Genomic DNA, 15494 nt, shown 5'->3' on the forward strand with positions numbered 1-15494 from the left:
GTTCTTATTTTTAAATATATGGGGTTTCTTAGAGTCAAAAATTAGAAATAGAATTGGGAGTGGATGATTTCCACGGAGGCCTTTGGAACGAAATCCAAGTCTAGGAGAGGGAAGTCTGGTGTTCTGCTTCTTCTGGGAACTTGTAAAATATTCTCAGGCTGGCCTGATTTTATCAGGCAGATGTACTTCTGAGACACTTGAATATTTCCTCATCCCACAATGTTTATCAGGTCAACCAATGCTTGTATAAAAATACAAGCAAAATCATCCAGAAATGTTTATGTTCCACCAAATGAATTCAGTGTGTGAAACGGTGGTTCTACCCTATGCCCTATAAGATTTTTCCTTTTATAGCCATATCTGGACAACTTTAAACAGATGAAGTCTGAGGTATATACTTAGGGCATTTACAAAATTTTTCCTGAGTTGGGTCAGCAAGACCATAGTCCTTGCACAATTGAAAAAATATAGCAACATGTCCTTCTTTAGTTTTATAATTGGTCTGGGGAAGGACATAATTCTGTGTGTGTGTGTTTTTTTAAATCAACTGTATTCAGGTATAATGAATATACAATATGATGCACTCATTTTAACTGTATGAAGACATAATTTTAATTATGAGGTATCTTTCTCTCTCTAGGTACGTATCTAAAATGGAGACATAGAAGACATTTTGGGGGATCATCTTCCTTGCAGCTGGTTTTGGCTTCATCAAGTCACAGAGAATTGGTAACGTGTTGGGTTCTTTAAGCCAAAAATGATGACCTTGCCAGGAATAAAGTGGTAGTGACAATATTAAAAGAAAATATTACAGGAGTTTCATACTTAACAAATGGGAAATGATTCTTTGAAGGAGAATTTAGAATCTGAAAGCTTTTAGTTAATAGTGGGCCCTTGATATTTTTCAAAGCTTAACCTCAAATGATGAAAAATAGATATTAAAAGATGCTATCCTTCTGAATGTGTTACCAAGCTCTCAAATGCTTTTGTAAATGTGGGCCTATTCTATTGACTCTGCATTTTGCTTTGTCTTCTTTGGCTGTGCTCTTCCACAGGGCAATTGTCATCGCAAGGTGAGTAGTTTCCCCGAGTGCTAAGGACACTTCTGCAATTTTTTTTGCAGTCATTTTAACTTTGGGGGCTTTTCAAGATGAAATCATCAAAAGAAGATTGTATGAGTAGCCTGAAGCTCCCATTGAGACAATATTGAGTTTTAAATGTTCAGAAATGTTTACACAGGCTGTTATTTGTTGGGAAAAAACATGAAGTCTCTAAATTTCCCTTCGGCTCTGACTCCTCTCATGTGAACAGAAGCTGTGACAGTGAATCTTCTCCTGCTTCAAACACCTTCTAAAATGACAAAAATCTAGTCGTTCAGAAAGTAACAATGTATGAAAATGTAATATATCTCTCAAGTTGCATGTGATGAAACCATATCTTTGCCTGAAATACATTCTATAGCTGTGAGGTTTCTCCTGATTGGAAAGAACAGGGAAACACTTCCTGGTCTGTGTTTGATCTCTTCTGAAAGAGCTTTCAAGGGGACAAAGCAGGTGGCCATCCCTGGAGCACTCACTGGACCCTCTCCTCTCAAGAGGATTGCATTTGGAGGGCCAAAGGGAAGGGAAGCTTAAAGGGCCTCAAGCTCATTGATTATCATCCTTTTCAATAATCCTGACTTCACTTGGCTTTATGATTGAGATTAGGCACACTTCCCAGAAGTGTGATTTAGGAATCTAGAAGTGACTGTCCCTTCAGGATTTACTGTCCCTGAAGTACAACAACCTTCTCCAGCCCTTTTCCACCTAAACTCTCATGTGGTTTTTGCCTTTCTGTAACATGGGCTTTCAATTTAATCTTCTTTATGGCAGTCCAGGGTATGGGCTAGATGTCAAGGGACCTGGTTTCTAATGCTGGCTCTTCGAACAGATTTACACATGTTACTTTGCCTTTCTAGGTCTTATTTTCCTTATCTGTGAGATAGGTGAATCGAACTCATTGTATACTTGCACTGTTCAATACAGTGGGCACTAGACATGTGTGACTATTTAAATTAAAATACATTAAAATTCAGCAAAACTTAAAATTTAAGCAAAACTTAAAATTTCATTTCTCTCAGTCACACTAGCTACAGTTCAAGTGTAAACAGCCTAGTGGCTGCAGTATTGCACTGCGTAGTCTTTTTGTTTTTGTTTTTGTTTTTGTTTTTGTTTTTGTGGTACTTGGGCCTCTCACTGTTGTGGCCTCTCCCGTTGCAGAGCACAGGCTCTGGACACGCAGGCTCAGTGGCCATGGCTCACGGGCCCAGCCGCTCTGCAGCATGTGGGATCTTCCCGGACTGGGGCACGAACCCATGTCCCCTGCATTGGCAGGCGGACTCTCAACCACTGAGCCACCAGGGAAGCCCTGAGCATCTGTTTTAATACAGGCGTGACTGGAACAGAACAGGCATGAGTTTTGTGTCTCAGAACTGGCCTCTATGGGGAGAGACAGACATGAATGAAGTAATCATGGAAATAGATATAAGATTACTGCTGAGATAAGTTCATGAAGGTGTGGTAAATCGTAGCGCATTCTGATCCAGACTGTGCAGTCAAGAAGGCTTCATTGAGGGAGTAAAGATGGGATGAAATAAAGCATGAGTAACAACCAGATTGTGAGGGAGGTCGAAGCAGGAAGAGACCAGCCTTCTCTACTGAGGTCCTGTGGGCATTTTAGAATGTGCCGAGGGTGGACAGGACTTGGGCATTCCAGGGCACACAGGAAATCAAGACATTCTCTACGCAGACCTCTGTGAGAGGCACACACAAGGTATTCCAGGTTAAGAAAAAGGAAAGGCTTAGAGTTAGAAGAACTCAGAGCTGGTTTGGACAAACAAGGATTCCAATTTAACAGGAGTGGAGGGAGAGATAAAAAGTATAAAGAATGGGAGTAAACTCTGGATGGGCAAGTTGGAGCCAACTTAATGCCAAGTTTAAGGGTCTTGTTTTTTCCTACTGAGTAATCAGTTTGCCTAGAAACTACTGAAAGTTTCTAGGCAAGGAAGAACATGTTAAAGCTACAGGTTTGGAAGATTACTGTGGAAGCCAGTGTCTGGATCAGAAAAAGGAGGGACTAGATGTTGAACAAAACATAATAAGAACCATATGCCAGGCTTTGTACTCAGCATTTTAATTTATTATTCCATTGACTCCCTATGACAGCCCTATAAGATAAATATATCAGTTTCACAAATGAGAAAATTGTCTTAAAGAAGTCAAATAAATTTGCCTTGCTGGTAAATTAAGCAGCAGGATGGGAATTTGGAATTAATGAACTTCCTCTTACCACTATATCAGGCCAGGGAAGAGGTGAGGAGGGGTCTTCAGTAACATTTGGAAGTGGCTTCTTGTGGAGTCCAGAGATTTTCCCATTCCCTGTGTGTCTGAGACCCAGATCTCAGAGGTGGTCCCTACTTCACTGTTTTCAGAGTATGCTGTGTAACCACCAGAACCATGTACATAACATCCTCTGAGGAAGGTTCCTCTGGTGGGGGGCTCTCTCCAACTCTGTGGCTCTGTAGGATCTAGGACACAAAGATGGTACAATTAACAGCAGATTGTGAGAGAAGCAACCATTTGCTTATCATGTCATAGTCTCATGGCAAGTTGTTCCACCTCTCTGGTTCCCTGTCTACAGCAGTCAGGAGCCCTGCAAGTATTTTTCTCTTTTTTCTTCTCTTTTTTCATGAGATCTTGCTCTGCTAATGCTGTGCACATCTGTGATGAAGAAAGCCTTCTTCATTTTCTTACATGTGTTTTTGTGTGGGAGCATCAGGAAGTTGTGGAAAGATCCAGGGGTTTGGAGGTAGGGAGACGAGGTCCAACTTCCTCATACACAAATGGGTTAATTCTTGAGTTGTGAGTGTTAAATGAGGTAAGGCACATCTAGAGCCAAGCATATCACAGATTTCCAATAAAAGTATGTATTTTTCCGTGTCTCATTCTCACCTCTTTGACAGCGAATGCTTTAAAGTTCAAGTACTAAATTGCTCTTTTAATTTGAGTCTCACTTCCCCTCTCCCTTTAGGCAATAGGTGATTTTAAAAAGTGACACTTTTTTTTTTTTAATGTGATTTAAGGGCCTGACGGGACCATCCAGAAAACCTGGAGAGCATGGAGAGCCGGGGCTGAGGGGAGATTCTGTGAGTGGCGGTTGAGGGATTTCTGCTGCTTTAATACAAGGATTGTGAACTGTTTGCATGGGCACAATGGCAGAGAACAACGAATTATTCATTAATGAGTCATCTGTTCAGCCTATCTAAGTATTGCTACAAATAAGAGATTTGAGAGGAAACCCATCTTATAGAACAATTGGGCTCTCAAAGAGTTTGGAATTTTAATTGCATTGGTTATCTGGGATTACTGAGCAGATCCAGAAAATGAAAAGTCACGACTTTGATACCTTTCTTTTTTAAAAAAATCTGACTTCCTATATTTTCTTTTCCTGTCTTTCCTGTCCATTTGAGCTAAGAAAACTTTTACTTTCTCAGGGGGATCCTGGAATTGATACTTTCATCCAAGGCCCTAAGGGAGAAAAAGGAAGGCATGGACACCAGGTAAGATGGTCTCTGTTTGCTTGGGGATACTGGTACCCACGGGAGCAGATGCTAGCTGGTGGAGGAGACTTGGGTATTCCAGTTGGATCAACATAGAAAAACAGAAAGCAAACCTGTGGGACTCCGATATCTATGGAAACAGGAACTCTGAATGCTAATCCCCACTTGTATCCTTGCCTAGCATCCATGTCTCTTAGTATTTCTTTTTGTTTTTTTTTTTGTACAAATCTTATTTCCCACAACATTAGTAATATAAGTTACTTTACCTTGTTTGTCCTTGGTTTCTTCATCTCCAGAATGAAATTTTCAGACTCAATGATGCCTAAGATCTTTCCAGTATTAAAAGTCTCCAATTTTATTTTATTTTATTTTATTTTATTTATTTTTAACAACTTTATTGAAGTATAATTGCTTTACAATTGTGTGTTAGTTTCTGCTTTATAACAAAGTGAATCAGCTATACATATACATATATCCCCATATCTCTTCCCTCTTGCATCTCTCTCCCTCCCACCTTCCCTATCCCACCCCTCTAGGTGGTCACAAAGCACAGAGCTGACCTTCCTGTGCTATGTGGCTACTTCTCACTAGCTATCTATTTTACATTTGGTAGTGTATATATGTCCATGCCACTCTCTCACTTCTTCCCAGCTTACCCTTCCCCTTCCCATGTCCTCAGGTTCATTCTCTACGTCTGCATCTTTATTCCTGTCCTGCCCCTAGGTTCTTCAGAACCTTCTTATTTTTTAGATTCCATATATATGTGTTAGCATACGGTATTTGTTTTTCTCTTTCTGACTTACTTCACTCTGTATAACAGACTCTAGGTCCATCTGGGTCCACTCACTACAAGTAACTCAATTTTGTTTCTTTTTCTCTAATGATTAGTGATGTTGAGCATCCTTTCATGTGTTTGTTGGCAACCTGTATATCTTCTTTGGAGAAATGTCTCTTTAGTTCTTCTGTCCATTTTGGAATTCGGTTGTTTGTGTTTTTGGTACTGAGCTGCATGAGCTGCTTGTGTATTTTGGAGATTAATCATTTGTCAGTTGCTTCGTTTGCAAATATTTTCTCCCATTCTGAGGGTTGTCTTTGCGACTTGTTTATGTTTTCCTTTGCTGTGCAAAAGCTTTGAAGTTTCATTAGGTCCCATTTGTTTTTTTTTTTTGTTGTTTGTCTGTTTTTATTTCCATTTCTCTAGGCAGTGGGTCAAAACGATCTTGCTGTAATTTATGTCATAGTGTTTTCTGCCTATGTTTTCCTCTAAGAGTTTTATAGGCCATACATTTAGGTCTTTAATCCATTTTGAGTTTATTTTTGTGTATGGTGTTAGGGAATGTTCTAATTTCATTCTTTTACATGTAGCTGTCGAGTTTTTCCAGCACCACTTATTGAAGAGGCTGTCTTTTCTCCATTGTATGTTCTGCCTGCTTTATCAAAAATAAGGTGACCATGTGTGCATGGGTTTATATGCCCAGTAGTGGGATTGCTTTATACTATCCTAGTTTCCTATCCTGTTCCATTGATCTATATTTCTGTTTTTGTGCCAGTACCATACTGTCTTGATTACTGTAGCTTTGTAATATAGTTGGAAGACAGGGAGCCTGATTTCTCCAGCTCCGTTTTTCTTTCTCAAGATTGCTTTGGCTGTTCGGGGTCATTTGTGATTCCATACAAATTGTGAAAATTTTTGTTTTAGTTCTGTGAAAAATGCCATTGGTAGTTTGATAGGGATTGCATTGAATTTGTAGAGTGTCTTTGGTAGTATAGTCATTTTCACAATGTTGATTCTTCCAATCCAAGAACATGGTAAATCTCTCCATCTGTCTGTATCATCTTCAATTTCTTTCATCAGTGTCTTATAGTTTTCTGCATACAGGTCTTTTGTCTCCTAGGTAGGTTTATTTCTAGGTATTTTATTCTTTTTGTTGCAGTGGTAAATGCAAGTGTTTCCTTAATTTCTCTTTTAGATTTTTCAGCATTAGTGTATACGAATGCAAGAGATTTCTGTGCATTAACTTTGTATCCTGCTACTTTACCAAATTCATTGATTAGTTCTAGTAGTTTTCTGGTGACATCTTTAGGATTCTCTATATAGTATCATGTCATCTGCAAAGAGTAATAGTTTTACTCCTTCTTTTCCAATTTGGATATCTTTATCTTCTGTGATTGCTGTGGCTAAGACTTCCAAAAGTATGTTGAATAATAGTCATGAGAGTGGACAACCTTGTCTTGTTCCTGATCTTAAGGGAAGTGGTTTCAGGTTTTCACCATTGAGAATGATGTTGGCTGTGGGTTTGTCATATATGGCCTTTATTATGTTGAGGCAACTTCCCTCCATGCCTACTTTCTGGAGGGTTTTTATCATACATGGGTGTTGAATTTTGTCAAAAACTTTTTCTGCATCTACAGAGATGATCATATGGTTTTTCTCCTTCTGTTTGTTAATATGGTGTATCACATTGATTGATTCGCATATATTGAAGAATCCTTGCATTCCTGGGTCAAAACCCACTTGATCGTGGTGTATGATCCTTTTAATGTGCTGTTGGACTCTGTTTGCTAGTATATTGTTGAGGATTTTTGCATCTCTGTTCATCAGTGATATTGACCTGTAGTTTTCTTTTTTGTGACATCTTTGTCTGGTTCTGGTATCAGAGTGATGGTGGCATCATAGAATGAGTTTGGGAGTGTTCTTCCCTCTTGTATATTTTGGAAGAGTTTGAGCAGGATAAGTGTTGTCTCTTCTCTAAATGTTTGATAGAATTGCCTGTGAAGCCATCTGGTCCTGGGATTTTTTTTGCTGGAAGATTTTTAATCACCATCTCAATTTCAGTGCTTGTGATTGGTCTGTTTATATTTTCTATTTCTTCCTGGTTCAGTGTGGGAAGGTTGAGCTTTTCTACGAATTTGTCCATTTCTTCCAGGTTGTCCATTTTAGTGGCATACAGTTGCTTGTAGGATTCTCTCATGATCCTTTGGATTTCTGCAGTGTCAGTTGTTACTTTTCCCTTTTCATTTCTAATTCTATTGATTTTCATCTTCTCCCTTTTTTTCTTGATGAGTCTGACTAATGGTTTATCAATTTTGTTTATCTTCTCAAAGAACCAGCTTTTAGTTTTATTGATCTTTGCTATTGTTTCCTTCATTTCTTTTTCATTTATTCCTTATCTGATCTTTATGATTTCTTTCCTTCTTTTAACTTTGGGGTTTTTTGGTCCTCTTCGTCTAATTGCTTTAGATGTAATGTTAGGTTGCTTATTTGAGATGTTTCTTGTTTCTTGAGGTAGGATTGTATTGCTATAAACTTCACTCTTAGAACTGCTTTTGCTGCATCCCATAGGTTTGGATTCCTCGTGTTCTCATTGTCATTTGTTTCTAGGTGTTTTTTGATTTCCTCTTTAATTTCTTCAGTGATCTCTTTGTTATTTAGTAGCGTATTGTTTAGCCTCCATGTGTTTGTATTTTTTACAGATATTTTCCTGTAATTGATATCTAGTCTCCTAGCATTGTGGTCGGAAAAGATACTTGATATGATTTCAATTTTCTTAAATTTACCAGGGCTTGATTTGTGACTGAACATATGATCTATCCTGGAGAAAGTTCCATGAGCACTTGAGAAGAAAGTGTATTCTGTTGTTTGGGGATGGAATGTCCTATAAATATCAATTAAATCCATCTCATTTAATGTGTCATTTAAAGCTTGTGTTTCCTTATTTATTTTCATATTTGATGATCTGTCCGTTGGTGAAAGTGGGGTGTTAAAGTCCCCTACTATGATTGTGTTACTGTTGATTTCCCCTTTTATGGCTATTAGCATTTGCCTTATGTATTGAGTTGCTCCTGTGTTGGGTGCATAAATATTTACAATTGTTATATCTTTCTTGGTTGATCCCTTGATCATTATGTAGTGTCCTTCCTTGTCTCTTGTAACATTCTTTATTTTAAAGTCTATTTTGTCTGATATGAGAATTGCTACTCCAGCTTTCTTTTGATTTCCATTTGCATGGAATATCTTTTTCCATCCCCTCACTTTCAGTCTGTATGTTTCCCTAGATCTGAGAAGGGTCTCTGGTAGACAGCATATATACGGGTCTTGTTTTTGTATCCATGTAGCGAGCATGTGTCTTTTGGTTGGATCATTTAATCCATTTATATTTAAGACAGTTATTGATATGTATGTTCCTTTTACCATTTTCTTAATTGTTTTCTTTTTTTTTTGGTAGGTCTTTTACTTCTTTTGTGTTTCCTGCCTAGAGAAGTTCCTTTAGCATTTGTTGCAGAGCTGGTTTGGTGGTTCTGTACTCTCGTAGCTTTTGCTTGTCTGTAAAGTTTTTAATTTCTCCATCGAATGTGAATGAGATCTTTGCTGGGTAGAGTAATCTTGGTTGTAGGTTTTCCCCTTTCATCCCTTTAAATATGTCATGCCACTCCCTTCTGGCTTGTAGAGTTTCTGCTAAGAAATCAGCTGTTAACCTTATGGAAGTTCCCTTGAATGTTATGTGTCGTTTTTCCCTTGTTGCTTTCAATAATTTTTGTTTGTCTTTAATTTTTGCCCGTTTGATTACTCTGTGTCTCAGTGTGTTTCTCCTTGGGTTTATCCTGTTTGGGACTCTCTGTGCTTCCTGGACTTAGGTGGCTATTTCCTTTCCCATTTTAGGGAAGTTTTGAACTATAATCTCTTCAAATATTTTCTTGGGTCCTTTCCCTCTCTCTTCTCCTTCTGGGATTCCTATAATGCGAATGTTGTTGCGTTTAATGTTGTCCCAGAGGTCTCTTAGTCTGTCTTCATTTCTTTTCATTCTTTTTTGTTTATTCTGTTCCACACCAGTGAATTCCACCATTCTGTCTTCCAGGTCACTTATTTGTTCTTCTGCCTCAGTTATTCTGCTATTGATTCCTCCTACAATAATTCCTTATTGTATTGTTCATCTCTGTTTGTTCTTTAATTCTTCTAGGTCTTTGTTAAACATGTCTTGCTTCTTCTCAATCTTTGCCTCCATTCTTTTTCTGAGGTCCTGGATCATCTTTACTATCATTATTCTCAATTCTTTTTCTGGAAGGTTGCCTATCTCCACTTCATTTATTTGTTTTTTGGGGTTTTATCTTGTTCCTTCATCTGGTACATAGCCTTCTGCCTTTTCATCTTGTCTACCTTTTTGTGAATGTGTTTTTTTTGTTCCACAGGCTGCAGGATTTTAGTTCTTCTTGCTTCTGCTGTCTGCCCTCTGGTGGATGAGTCTATCTAAGATGCTTGTGCAAGTTTCCTGATGGGAGGGACTGGTGGTGGGTAGAGCTGGTTGTTTCTCTGGTGGGGAGAGCTCAGTAAAACTTTAACCCGCTTGTCTGCTGCTGGGTGGGGCTGGGTTCCCTCCGTTTTGGCTGTTTGGCCTGAGGTGACCCAACACTGGAGCCTACCTGGGCTCTTTAGTGGGGCTAATGGCTGATTCTGGGAGGGCTCATGCCAAGGAGTACTTCCCAGGACTTTTGCTGTCAGTGTCCTTGTCCTCAGGGTGAGACACAGCCACCCCCTGTCTCTGCAGGAGACCCTCCAACACTAGCAGGTCAGTATGGTTCAGTCCCCAAGGGGGTCACTGCTCCTTCTCCTGGGTCCTGATGTGCACACTCCTTTGTGTGTGCCCTCCAAGAGTGGAGTCTGTGTTTCCCACAGTCCTGTTGAAGTCCTGCAATCAAATCCTGCTAGCCTTCAAAGTGTGATTCTCTAGAAATTCCTCCTCCCGTTGCCGGACCCCCTGGTTGGGAAGCCTGATGTGAGGCTCAGAACCTTCACTGCAGTGGGTGGACATCTGTGGTATAAGTGTTCTTCAGTTTGTGATTCATCCACCCAGCAGTTATGGGATTTGATTTTACTGTGATTGTGCCCCTCTTACCATCTCATTGTGACCTCTCCTTTGTCTTTGGATGTGGGGTCTGTTTTTTGGTGAGTTCCAGTGTGTTCCTGTCAATGATTGTTCAGCAGTTAATTGTGATTCTGGTGATCTCACAAGAGGGAGTGAGAACACATCCTTCTACTCCGCCATCTTGAACCAATCTCTGCTTCTAACTTGTTGATGTCAAAGTTCTTCTCCCTGAGAAAGTCAGATGAGGATCTCATGAGCTTATTAAAAAATGTCCAATATAGAAAACAATACAAAAAACAATATAGAAATGTGAGGAATCATCATTTTGTTTTTCTCCTTGTTTGGGATAACTTACTTTTTCACAAAATCTAGCATACTTGAAAAGAAAGACATGATAACACAATTTTTTTCTACCATATAAAGTTTTGGTAAAAATAATTTCAATAAGTGTTTCTACCATAATTAAATAACACTTCCCTAGTATTGTGGAATATTCAAATTGCTTCAGAATTTTATCTATTATAAATAACAGTTGGAAGAACAGCTTTGTCCAAAATTTTTTTGTTTCTGTATTTCATATTCTTTCCCAATTTATGTATTCTTATTGAGTTAACATGTGACTCCACTGAATAGTTATCTAAAATATTCCTACTTGTCATCCAAGGGGGTTTTCCATTTCTCCTGAAACTTGGACTCATTTTTTCTCTGGACACCACTCGTTTTCTGACCCTAAGTAAGTGAGAGCTCTAGAGAGTTCCCTCATCTGACTGTGTATAGCATCCCCTGTGTACCCATTACTCCATGTGTGCAGAGACACACTCTTTTGCCTCCTGTTTCCATTTTCCAGCTGTACCCTACATGATGCAGATAGAGAGGGAAGTGCCAGCATTGTTCAAGCATTAAGCATGGCTTGTTGGAGAACACCTATGACTACTGTCCCAGCATGGGGAACCCTGAGGTGTTGTCAAACAATCTTTGGGTAAAGAATGCTTATGACATGGATATTTTAAAACACCAGAATTAAATCCATTTGCTTCTAGAGGAGTGCTGACCAATAGAAGTTTCTGAGATCATGGAAATTTTCTATATCCGTGCTGCCCAATATGGTAGCCACAAGCCACATGTGGTTATTGAACACTTGAAATGTACCTACTGTAACTGAGGAAACTAAAATTTTAAATTTAATTTACTTTAGATTAATTTAAACATAGTAGTCACATGGGGTTAGTTAGTGGCTTTTGTATGGGGCAGCCCATGACTAGAGAGTCAACTCAGAAGTGTGTAGACATCTAAACTGGTCTTTCCCTTACCTCTTTCTTTCCAGGGAATTTCTAGTATCGATGGACCTCAGGGAGAAACGGGAAATGTTGGCCCTCAGGTAGGTATAGCCATTTGTGGGATGTATTTCATTTGCTTTTGTGGAGGATAGAGGTATGATGGGGTGAAAACTGGCTTGTTTCCTTCTGTAAGGTCTCTGCTTCCCTTCTCTCCTTAGGGTTCAAGAGGAAGATGAGGTCTGCCAGGGCTAAAGGTCAGTGCTTTCTGAGAAGAGTGGCTTCTTGTTCCACATATATGGCTACTTTATATAAGTTCTCTCATATAAAGGGGAGTGTTGATTGGGTTGTTGGAGGCTGCATGATCCCTGGGAAATTTCTATGGAGACCTTTTCCATGAAGAAGGAGAAGTCTGTATGGTTCTTCTCTGCTCCCTCTCCAACCTGCTATAATATTTCATTTAGATGGAAAATAAGCTAACATCTTAAAGAATTGCTTTTACCTCTGAAATAATGATTTTTCCATTTAAAGAAGTGGGACTTCCTGTGGATGCATAAGGGGATCTCATAGTCACTAAATAAAGGTAAAAAATTGAACTTTTACTATTTCCAAAGAAGGAATGGTGTGATTTCAGGGTAGAATGGGATATCTCTGTGGGGGAATCATATTTTACTGAGCATTTACCTAGCACCAGTCACTGCACTAGACCTTTATTTATATGACCTCATGTAAACCTTTCTGCAACCCCAGGAGTTATGAGCATCATTAGTTAATTTTTAGGGCTAAGAGAGGAAATAGAGGTTTAGCAAAGTGAAGTTAGTTGTTAGAGGCTACATAGCTTTGGATTCAAATCCAAAGATTAGGAAACTCTTCAAAATTTTTGTACAAAATGAGAGTTAAATTTGTTATGTAGATTCCTTTCTAACATATTCTGGTCGTGCTCTGCTGGTATTTTTTTCTAGCATTCTCATGATTTAGAGATGGAGGAAAAGTCAGAGACTGATTTATGTCATTTCTGAGCCTGGGAATGAGTGCGTGTGTATGTGGCTTCAAACCAAACATGTTGGAAAGCATAGCTATTGAGAAATCCCAAGTCTCACAAATCCAAACAAATTCTGTTGACACCAAGTAAAATCTTAATCTGTCTCATAAAATGTTAAGATTGAAATAAATTCTTAAATAGACCATTTCTTGTGCTTTGAATTAAGTTTTATAGCACTTGTGACATAAATAATGTCTTGAACTATCATTTTAGCCTATTGTTTTTAGCCCCCCAAAAGGCAGAAAGAAATAGTCTACGAGTTGACTAGGCTAAGTTTTAGGGAAATTCAGTGACTCTACGCAGTGGAAGGAATTTCCTACTTTTAAATTATTTAATACTTTTGCAATGCTATGTGCAGTTTATCTAAATAGCCATTGACAGTGGGTCCTCTGCTCACCTGGGTCTTGGTTACTTTTGGTTCCCTAAACTGAACTCCATCTCCTGTGTTTTTCCTTTTTATTTAATTGAAACCAGAGCTGAACCTGTGGTAAATTTAAAGTCAAATTGCACTTGCAAGCGTATAATGAAAAACGTTTCCCTGCCCATTTTTTCCCAGGTCTTCAGGCGCACTTATTTTCATCTCTTGGGGCTGTTCCTTCTGGTATTATTGCCATTTTTCTAAAGAACATACTTACTTGGCTATTTCTTGGTTTTCAGTTTTAGATGTTTTTCTATTGATTTCTTCCAGTGGGGGATAAAGATTTTTCTTAACCTGTCCATCTCCTCCATATGCTTCCCCCCAACTCATTCTTAAAATACACTTATTTTCTCCACTTTTGTTCAAATCAATTCATTATTCAGATGTTGACTGATAAATAGCAGTTACAGCTATCTAACTGTGATATTCCTTGAGTCACCCTCTCTCCCCATTTGTTTTGTGTTCTGTGTGCCTATTACTAGTTAATCATAAAGCTCTTTGACACAACTGATAACCTCCCAATATACTCAAACATGTGAGGTTTATTTTTCTTAGATTCCTCCTTCCTGGGCCATCTGTCCTCCTCCTCTCATCCAGGCTGATGTCTTTTTGGGCCTCTGCACTGTTGTCTTCTGGGGACAGCTTTGGGAACAGCAACCTCTCATTTTGGGAGCAAAGTGTGTGCACACTGCCATCTTTAATAGAAAGCCTCTCCCATTAATACCTTGTCATCTTGATGAATCCCTATAGTTTTGGCTCTTTTTCAACAATCCCTATAGTTCTTTACTCTTTTATCTATTCAAGCTTTGATTTTTTAGTAAGAGATAAAATTCATAACTATTTGCAGACTCCAGGGTGAACTGGGTTTATATAACAAGCCAATGGTTTGCTAGTTAACCCAGTGTTGGAGCAGTGATCATATAGACTGATTTATGTTTTGAGGCTATAACTTGCTAAAGAGCAGCCAATACTGTTGGAAGAATATAGCTTACAGAGGTGCTGAACTCCAAATTACAACATTCCTTTGACCTTGGGAAAATATGGCTTGTTATTGTCTATAAAATTAGATATGTTGGCTTTTGCAAGATGCATAATAAAATGAAATTCTAACTAATATTTTATTTATGGAAAAGATTGTACTATGGCAAATAAATCAATGCATAGATTGTTTTGTCAATAAGGGAAAATTTTAATTTGTTAATTATGATAAAGTTAAGAATATCATTACCTTTTAAAATGTCCACTAACTCACCACTGTCCTGCAATTATTTTTATGTTTGTGTGTTTCCTTTACTTGCATAGATAATAAGGGGTTATTATAATGAATACACTATTTTATATCTGATTTTCTGTGTTTCCAAATCTTCCTATTATCACTTTAAAACATTATATCTTACTCTGTTGAAGAAAAATGACTTACTAAACTACTTTTATGTTGAACATTTAGGTATTTCTATTTTTTTAGATGTCATGGTCAGTGATGTAAAGAAAAGCTGTATTACAAGGTTTTTGTTTTGTTCTTGCTTTTGCTTCGCTGACAATTTCCTTAATATAAAAGTACAGGCATGGATAAATTAGGAGTTTGGGATTAACATATACACACTACTATATACAAAATAGATAACCAACAAGGACCTACTGTATAGCACAGAGAACTATATTTGATATCTTGTAATAATCTATAAAGGAAAAGAACATGAAAAAGAATATAAATGTGTGTGTGTGTATATATATATATAAATATAAATGTATATACACCTGAAACTAACACAAGATTGTAAATTAACTATACTTCAATTTTTAAAAAGTTAAAAAAAATATAGGCATGGAGTTACAATAAAAGAGTCTGACCTTTGCTGTATAGAGCCATATTGTTTTCCGAAGTGTTGCACCATGAATGTCACTAATGTGATGTGCACATTAAACAACATTTCACAACCTGTTTCAAAATTTCTAGCTACATGCATTTTAAGACTTGATTCACATTTATAAATCTAGATATCAACTCTTGAAGAACAGAATGATTTAACCATAATGATTAATAGAAGTGCTTCTTATTTATCTGAATGGTCTAAAAAACTTAAGAAGCACTAGTATTTGATCCACAAATTGACTAATACTTAGTTTAGGATTTCTTCTCCTTGCAAATCTATGAATAATCAGTAACCTAGTCAACATGTGAGCAACATGAGAAAGAAGGCAGCATCATTCACAGAGTGGGTATTACCCTCAATTTTAGAAAACACATCTCCTCTGTAGAAATGAAGATATTTGAGGGAGAAATTAAATCAGTTACCGGATG

At 38.0% G+C, this 15494-nt stretch overlaps 1 protein-coding gene across 1 annotated transcript in view; it reads left to right on the forward strand.

Moving 5' to 3' along the window:
* Nucleotides 1-2638: 2638 nt before the first annotated feature.
* LOC307187067 (collagen alpha-4(VI) chain-like) overlaps nt 2639-15494 on the forward strand; it is a gene marked incomplete at its 5' end in the record, with an annotated part of 62538 nt that continues 49682 nt past the window's right edge. The window contains 4 exon segments of the mRNA XM_079922813.1: nt 2639-2656; nt 4121-4183; nt 4532-4597; nt 11783-11836. Coding sequence (XP_079778939.1) covers nt 2639-2656; nt 4121-4183; nt 4532-4597; nt 11783-11836 — 201 coding nt within the window.

The sequence above is a fragment of the Stenella coeruleoalba genome, assembly GCF_951394435.1.
Source record: "Stenella coeruleoalba genome assembly, chromosome: 5".
In the NCBI taxonomy this organism is placed as follows: Eukaryota; Metazoa; Chordata; class Mammalia; order Artiodactyla; family Delphinidae; genus Stenella; species Stenella coeruleoalba.